This window comes from Grammomys surdaster, unplaced genomic scaffold (genome assembly GCF_004785775.1).
Source record: "Grammomys surdaster isolate TR1022 unplaced genomic scaffold, NIH_TR_1.0 126271, whole genome shotgun sequence".
Classification (NCBI taxonomy): Eukaryota; Metazoa; Chordata; class Mammalia; order Rodentia; family Muridae; genus Grammomys; species Grammomys surdaster.
Window position 1 is genome coordinate 10,607,039 of NW_021621071.1, and position 9,173 is coordinate 10,616,211.

Genomic DNA, 9,173 nt, shown 5'->3' on the forward strand with positions numbered 1-9,173 from the left:
GTTTGCAGGGAAACTGGATGGAGGGGAAACTGGGAAAGGGGATAACATTTGAAATGTAAAAGGAAAAAAAAAATTAAACACCAGTTTGTTCCTTATCATATAATTAATTGGTAAATCTTTTCCATTTCATCTCATCCTTCAAATCCTTTATTCTAAAAAATCATTAACTGCTCATCTGAACTCTAAGCCAATGTCCAAATTTTGTGTCATCCCAGGTATTTCAGCAGCCTTAACATTTACCTGAACAAGACCCTTGTCTGTTTCCTACCATCACCTCAAACTCAGTGACTCCGTGAGTAACGGCTGGAAAGGGGGGGGCTGGGGTACACGCATGTGTGTGTATGCGCCTGGGCATGCATGTGCGTGTGAGGCAGTAAGGGTATGGAGTTGGAGGGGGGTCATTAGTTTGTCTTTGTTAGTGTTCCCTAATTTTCCTTTCCAAGTTCAGCAGAGTGTGCAGTTCTCTGATGTCTACTCAACAGAGAAGAAAAAGCAAATCTAGATGTACAGGCTCTACTGGTTTCTAATCAACACGATGTGTCTATCATGCTGCCTGCAGCGTTTCCCTCACAGGGACTCAAGACCAAAGAAGAGCGTCCAGGACAGTCAGGTTCTTCAGATCACAAGTCCCCCGTTAGTCCCCAACTATCCCCAACTCTTATGTGCTTATGTGCATCCCTCCCAAAAGCCTGGCTGTCAACCGTCTGCGGACATGACTCAGCTCGGTCTAGGAGAAAAGGGTGAAGAAGCCATGCAGGTGACCTAGGACTTTGTGACACTGGAGGCAGGGAGTGAAACTGCAAGGTGAAGCTCACTGACGGCAGGCTACATGCCGTTAGAGCCCATCTAGAGTCTGCTCCCTTAGAAACTACCTCTTCTTCAAACTCCAAATACAGTATAAGGGAGACCCGAGGAAGGTTTGATATTCAGAATGCACATACCGGTGAGTATGAAGACTATGGGCTTCGTGGCATGGCTTCCACACACCTACTCTTATGAGAACGAGTAAGCGAGCACAGGGCAAAGACTTTTATCACTGTGACTCTAACAGACACTAGACCCTCTATCCTCACCCATACCTTACCTGTTCTCCAGCTGATCCAGGAAGACACATCCAAGCCTCTCTGCATCTCAGAATCCTGCCTACTTTCCTTTTACATTATTATTATTATGCCTTATCGACAGTACCTTTTAATTTACTATATTCTCTTCCTCCAGATGTGACTTCTTCAGGATCAGCCTATGTGGTTTTCACCTTGGAATCCCTAATAGAGACAACCAGTGCCAACTATGTTAGCAACCTGTATGTCTACCACATGACTAATGAGTCAAATCTTTTTACTTGATTAAAACATCAAAGAAAAATCTAAACTAATGGTCTAGCAGCTAAAAAAAAAATCGATGGTGATTGGTTTATAATGGTCTAAGTCTTTAATTCAAGATGTCGAAAACTGTTTTCTCTGTTGAGAATTCTTTCTTTGACAAAACTAACTGAGCTGAAGTGCTTAGTGACACAATTAATTTACATTCTTGTCACCATATGGTCCAAATACTTGAAAGTTAAATGAAAACATTTTCATAAAGAGAAGCAGAGTTAAAAGATGGGATTTGAAAGAATAGGAAGAGGACAAGGAGAGTAATAGAGTGAATACATTTTACACACACACACACACACACACACACACACACACACACACACACACAAATAAAATACCATAATGAAGCCCATTTGTTTTAAAGATGCTGAAAATGGAAGGTTACAATGAACTTGTCACCTGGGCATGATGGCTCACCCCTGTAACCTCAGCACTTGGAAGGCTATATATAAGGCAGGAGGATTCCACAAGACTGAGGCCAGCCCAGGCTACATAGTGAGATCCATCTCAGAACAGTAAAAACTTTACCATCCTCATTCTTAAACACGCATCCAACCACAGATCCTTAGATTAGAGATTTAAAGATACCTATTTTTACTGGCAAAAAGAAACAGACACATGACACTTTACATGTTTCTTTAAAACAAAGACACAGGTTTTTTAAAAAACCTAATAAATTTTTAATTAGAATGTTTTCCTTCTTTTTTAAACAGAACAAGAAACAAATTACATCGAAGCAGAACTTCTCCAATACCTAATTATTATACACATTCCCGTCTGTCTTACAGGGAGAACTCTTGGTCGGCTTAAGAGTTCCAGGTAAAGTAAGCTGCATAATAGTATATAATTTACAATAATAAATGTACAGTGTTTACATGAAATATATCTTAGAAGCAAGAAAAAGATGCATCTGCATCAAAAGGTGACCTGTTTAAATGCCACAACTTATATTTTACATTCACTCTTGCAACAGGTTACAAGATTGTGTCACTAAGCTCAAATAAATCAACTATGATGCACATAAAATACACAAAGATTGGTTACTTTATATATTATATATATTTATATTTTAACACATTAGCATCTGAGACATTGACTGATAACAAATCATGTATTCTTCATAAACACGGTGCCCACAGGAGGACACAGGTAAGGCACAAGGGTTCTCTGTTACAGAACAGTGTGCATCACGTTTACTTAAGCAGAAAGCCTGTATTATCTGTGCAGGCTCATGCTGCAAACCAACATCCACAACAGAAAGGAAACTCAACTTAAAATATGGACTGAGATCCCTGTAACTCCAGCTGTCTCTCGTCTTCACTTGGACCAACGGTGATCTCTCCAGCAGGCTGTTTCTCAAAAAGCCAGATTTTTAGGTTACAAGTAAACCTTGATCAGTAACTATTTTGAACTGAAATCATAAACAGTAATAAAGTAGCTTTACTGAAATAAACACTGAGGCACAAAACAATGGTCATTCGTGCAGGACCTACACTGCAGACTTGCATGGCCCAACATTCCAAGGATAATTTGTCTAGTACATTTGCTGTAACAATGCACCCTGTTTTGCACTGGACATAGAACAGGAGCTAACATTTCTTTAAGCTATAAACAGACTGGGAAATGACATAATCCCTTTAGTTCTGTCAGTCCCAGTATTTATAATAAATACAGCTTTTCACAAAATATTTTCCAGTATCTGCCAATTGCTTCTTTATTGCTCACATAAATTTGAACTCATTACAGCTGGTGCCAGAACTTCCACACGAAACCATACTTGGGTATTTTTATATAAAATCTATAAAAGATATTTTAAACATGTATCTAATACTTCCAGGTATTTGGCTGCTTGATCATCTATGACTGTACAGCCATATGTATATATCTGTGTGGATATGTACATATGTACACTTACATATGTACATAAACACACAGTTACGCACATACATACACATATATATATATATATACACACACAGATTAGATTATGAATAAAATAGAAAGCTTATTTTACTGCTAATGCAGACATTCTCACACAACAAGCCTTTCACTGCCATCAGCATTTATACATATACACAAAAGCCAATGTAAGTACATGTACAACCACTTACACATGTATGGAACCATTAAAACCAAATCAATTTCCCCATATTCCAGCTGCAGCAAATGAACCTTTTACAAGCAATAGAAACCTAAGGTTAAAGTGGGAAATGAACAGTTTTACCACAATAGCCTGTAAGGAACTATGCAGCTTACTGTATACAAAAATTCACATTAGTTTACAAATTATGGAAATACAAAAAAAGCTGCTTCGCCATGCTTTTACGTGGTTATATAAACACTTCTTGGTGCAAAAATATAACCAGCATAACACTGTAAGTCAGTGTTCCTCATGCACAACTTCAAACGCACTGGCTTGACTGAGCTCCAAAACTGAAGAAAACAATTATTCTACCTACTCAGCGTCACCGCCTTACTGCTAAATAAATCCCTTTGGAACCTTAAGATTTCCGGAACTTTCAAACAGCTGTCTTCAGCAATAAAAATATTACATACAAAAAGCATTTTAAAAGGAAGACAGGAAGCCAAATGGGAATTTTCCTATGTAAATTAACAATCCTAGGAGTGAAGACATCTTTTCAGGAACTTCCTTGAGAATTAGCTAGGCCAGTCCGCAGGCGCAGGTGAGACATAGAGTTCATATGTTTGTTTGACGGCTTCAAGGGGCTGTTGCAAGTGAGGGCCTGGGGAAAGCGGTGGTGGTATCTATCTAGTCGTAAGTATTTTACTGTAACCAACTTTCCTGTTATAAGATAAAAATAGTATTTTAGATCTGTAAAATGATGTTTAGTACTTGTAGAAAATTAACTGTGGTAAAAAATGTGAACACAAAGCAAATTATCTAAATCTTTTATTCAACAAATATTAACCTAAAATTATTTTATTTAAAATCAGACATAATCTAAACCAACTAATCATCCTGTTCAAATCTTTGTAATAGTCAAATGTCTTACCATCAAACCAAGAGCCATGCAGTGCTTTGAAAGCCTTCCCAGCATATTCCGGAGACAAACATTTAACATACACACAACCCTGTAACAGAAGACAGAGACAGAACGGTCTCAGTGTAGTAGCAGCAGACCCGAAGCACACGTTTACCACTGGACTTGACTTACCTCACGGGAGTTTCTGTCTACAGCAATATGAACAATGCCGTCATTATCGCTGCACTTCTCTAAGATTGCTTCTTGAATTGCCAGATGCCAGTGATCTCCTATTTCCCTGGAATTAAGGGAAACACAATCAAGCCTGCCATTCCCCAGCTGCACTTGCTGTGCTCCACACCGCAGTGTGGCCAAGGAGTCCAGCCGGTCTGGGTAGCTATATATATATACTTGCTGGTTGGTCCAGCTCTGTGCAGACTCGTGCTAACATTACTGCTGCAACAGCTGAAGACTGTTTTCTTTACTGTTAATAACATCTCCCAACTCTAACTTATTTCTTAATGTAAACACTACATTGCAGGCTTCTCTTTCCAAAACAAAAAGAGAAACACCAAAGCCAAGCATGGTGTGTCGGTCACCCCACCTCAGCGAGAGAGTGCCTCAGGAGCGCCCCTGCTGTAGGCATGTGTCTCACAACGGGGAGCCAGACATGCTCTAGAGGGCAAAAGGGAAAGCAACTTGACTTTAAATCTGCCAAACGCACAAGAATGCTGGACTGGAATTGATCTCCTAGTGACTAAAGCACGCGGCAGACTCACTATAGAAGTATCATGCACTGCTAAAAGCAGATCAGAGCGTGTGTTACGGCAACAGGCCCTTCTTATACCTAATCCATCCTGGTATCACTTGTCATTGCACATAAAAATCACGAGTGAATGATTGTCACATGGGATCAGCAGCTATTTGTCTTAAAACATAATTTCTACTGTCAAGATTTGGGGGAAAAAAAACCACTTCTAGGTGAAGAGCTACTGACAGCTGATGGTTTCTGTGGCGGGAACGGCTGGAAGGGTCAGTCCTTTTTAAAGGACTTGGTCTTCATAGCTTTACTACACTCTACTGGACAGCTCCAAACCCAGGACTATATAGTTAGGAGGTGGGGAGTGGGAGTAGACCTGGGAGGAGTTAGGGGAGAAACGGATTAAAATACTATCCATATATGAAATTCTCAAAGAATAAAATATAATTAAAAGAAAACTTGAAAAAAGAAAAGTTTTATCTGTTGTATCATTAACAGCTACAAGTCTACAACTTACTACAACTAAAAACTAACATATGTTAGGAAGATGGTTCAGTGGGCAAGAGTGCTTGCTCTACCAGCAGGAGGGCCTGAGGTCAAATCTCTAGCACTCTCTAAACAGCTGGGCCTGGTGGCTTATGCCTACAACCAGCATGTTATAAGCAAGAGACAATCAGATCCTTGCAGTTTGATGAACACATAGCCTAGGAGACACCTCAAGTTTAGTGAGAGACTCATGCATGGAGACACAGGCACAGGCACGTACACACACACACACACACACATGAGATGCAGTATTCTAAAGTAGTAAATTCTGACACTGCCATTCCCTGGATGTGTGCTGGATGATTATGTAGTGAGAAAAGTTCCTCAAATATTCTTACATATAAAAAGAATATATAAAACACAGAATAAGGTGTTGTTCTGTTTTCCCTTTGTTTTTACAGGAACTAGAAATGTATGGAAGATTAAGGTAGCCTACTGAGGTAAAACTAACAATTTCATAGGAAATGAAAGTTGCATTTAATAGCAGGCATGCATTATTTATTATTATTTGTTATTAATACTTTCATGCATTTATCTGCCAGGCGAAGTCACATTGAATATAGAGATTTATAAACATATGTAAGTCCTTATTTCTGTGTGCTAAAGGTCAAACCTTTGCTTAGAATTTAACAAAAGGGGAAAAGCATAACATTTATAGTTAAAAAGAAAAAAGTTAAAAATTAGACATACAATATAATAGATATAGCATGCAGTTTACACCCAAATACTTCAAATAAACACAATTATGCATGCCTGATCATAATACTTACATAACTGGGTCAAACATATTTCGAATCTTTAAACACGGAGTCAAACTATTTGGTGGTGAATTTCTTCTATCTAAATGAAATGCTATTAAAAAAAAATAATAAAAAGGACTTGTATTACTTGCCATGGTTCCATTTTGTTGAAAAACAATCACTTAGTTCATTAAAAATTATTTGTGATCTCCGCGGCCACCTACTTATTACCCACAATCCCCTCTTCTTTCTCTCTCCTCCAGCCGAGCAAGATGTCCAAATGAAAGAAGGCCAAGGAAGAAGGTGGCTCTGGGCCCTGCCATTGTCAAGAAACAGGAGGCCAAAAAGGTGGTCAATCCTCTCTTTGAGAAAAGGCCCAAGAACTTTGACACTGGGCAGACCATCCAGCCCAAGAGATCTAACACGCACAATACATCAGGCTGCAGAGGCAAAGAGCCATCCTCAATAAGCGGCTCAAAAGTACCTCCTGCCACTAACCAGCTCACCCAGGCCCTGGACAGGCAAACAGCTACTCAGATGCTTAAGCTTGCCCACGTGTACAGGCCAGAGACAAAACAAGAGAAGAAGCAAAGGCTACTGGCCTGAGCTGAGAAGAAAGCTGCTGGCAAAGGGAGCGTCCCAACTAAGAGACTACCTGTCCTCCGAGCAGAAGTCAATAGCCACCTCATCACCATGAACAAGAAGGCTTAGCTGGTGGTGACTGTCCATAATACAGAACCCATTGAGCTGGTGTTTTCCTGCCTGCCCTGTGTAGAAAGATGGGGGTGCCCTACTGCATCATTAAGAAAAGGCCGGGCTGGGGCACCTGTTCCACAGGAAGACATGCACCACTGTTGCCTTCACACAGGTTAACTCGGAAGTCAAGGGTGCTCTGGCTAAGCTGGTGGAAGCTATTAGGACCAATTACAATGACAGATATGACAAGATCCACCACCACACAATAAGATCTGCCACCACCGGAGAGGCAATGTCCTGGTTTGTGGCTCAAATTGCCAAGCTGGAAAAGGCAAAGGCTAAAGAACTCGCCAATAAACTGGGTTAAATGTACATTGCTAAGTTTTCTGTACATAAATATAATTTTAAAAATATCTTCCAAAGCCGGGCAGTGGTGATGCACGCCTTTAATCCCAGCACTTGGGAGGCAGAGGCAGGTGGATTTGAGGCCAGCCTGGTCTACCGAGTGAGTTCCAGGACAGCCAGGGCTAGCTACACAGAGAAACCCTGTCTCAAAAAACCGGAAAAAAAAAATCTTCCAAAAAATTATTTGTATGCTTTTAATGATCCAATTCCTGTGTTAAGGTGGATTAAGATAGTCATTAATATTTAGAGTCAATAGTTTGGTGGAGAAACAGACAACTGATAGTTATCTTCCAGGGATTAGAGTTATGATAAGACTCTACAATAACATCCCCTCGTCGGTGACGGTAAGATTTCCCCAAGGAAGTGAAACTGACTCTGCGAGCTAAGGAATGAATCCCAGTGGGGAGAAGGTGCGTGCACACGACATCTCAGTGGAGATAACTCTGTACACAGCCCTGTGACAAGAAAGGAAAAGGCAGATTCCAATAACTAATCAGATTCAGGCAGATGCAAGTAAGTAATCAATCAAGTGTGGCTGCAACAGAACAGAAAGATGTGCTAGCCAAATGACAATATCCCAATAATGTCCTGAGAGGAGTACAAAACCACACCAAGTGTTTTCAGTACAGGAATCTTTACTTTAAAAAGTAAAATTAGATGGAAAAAATGGAATGACTGTTTTTAAAATAGCAATTCTAAAACATTTTATTTACCTTTTCTACAAATACTATGCTTAGCAAATATAAATAAGCAAGATTCGGTATATGATTTGGTAGGAAAGAGGGTTTACTCTCCATAACTGCCGTCTATACTGCTTTACCCACATTTCTCCTGTATAGGAGGGGTACAAGGACACAAGGCAGCCAGTCTTCAAAACTCCTTATATGCTTTACTACATCTGTTCTGAAACTACACATACTGTTAAGAAAAGCACAGCTACAGAAAACACTTGGAAGGGGAGAGACTCAGGCAAAGGGGTCTTCGTGAGAAACAGGAGGAAGGCAATGCAAACTGGAACGCAGGACACTAATAAAGCGCATGCTCCCACGGGCACGCGGACGGATCCTGAACATACGAACAGAGCTTGTGATAACAACAGCGACCCCAGGTGTCCACAAGAAGAATGCAGTTAGAGCCACAGTACTAAGCTGCTTTGTTAAACAAAAAAGGCAAGATCAAAGAAGTACTGGTCTTTCTTGCTGGAGACGAAACAGTTCTGTTCTAACATTTATTCTTTCTATGAGGCAGAGCTATAAAGGGAACCTTTGCATTCACATATTTTCAAATTAATTGTTTCAATTAAGTATATATCGTATATATTTTGAAAAATTAGAAAATCTTTGGTTTTGCTTAAAACTTAAAGGTACGTACCTTGACCTTGCCATACTTTAGAGGGTATAACTAATGTCTTGTCACAAGATGCAGAAGGCTGGATCCAGCGCCAGACTAGAAAGTCCGCACCGCCTACCCTTCGAGTCTCGGTGCGGACTCTAGACTCATTAGCAGCAAGGAAGTCAACAGCTCGGTCCCAGACTTTCTTCATCTTTTTCCTATCACACAAACCAAACAACAAGTTTCCTCTTGGCTTCTCACTTTTGGAAACGTTAGTAAGTGAAGTACTGGTTATTGGTAGTTAGTAAGTGAAGTGCTGGTTATTGGTAGTTAG

The 9,173-nt window shown here is 40.1% G+C and overlaps 1 protein-coding gene across 1 annotated transcript in view; it reads right to left on the minus strand.

Annotated features, from left to right (window-relative positions):
• Positions 1–2,032: 2,032 nt before the first annotated feature.
• The window catches only part of Lemd3 (LEM domain containing 3), a 52,597-nt gene continuing 45,456 nt past the window's right edge, over positions 2,033–9,173 (minus strand). The window contains exons 9-13 of the mRNA XM_028759084.1: positions 8,879–9,057; positions 6,437–6,518; positions 4,553–4,658; positions 4,391–4,469; positions 2,033–4,179 (exon numbers count right to left, since the gene is read on the minus strand). Of these exons, the coding sequence (XP_028614917.1) occupies positions 4,016–4,179; positions 4,391–4,469; positions 4,553–4,658; positions 6,437–6,518; positions 8,879–9,057 (610 nt within the window). The 3' untranslated portion in view covers positions 2,033–4,015. The remainder of the gene's footprint in view (positions 4,180–4,390; positions 4,470–4,552; positions 4,659–6,436; positions 6,519–8,878; positions 9,058–9,173) is intronic.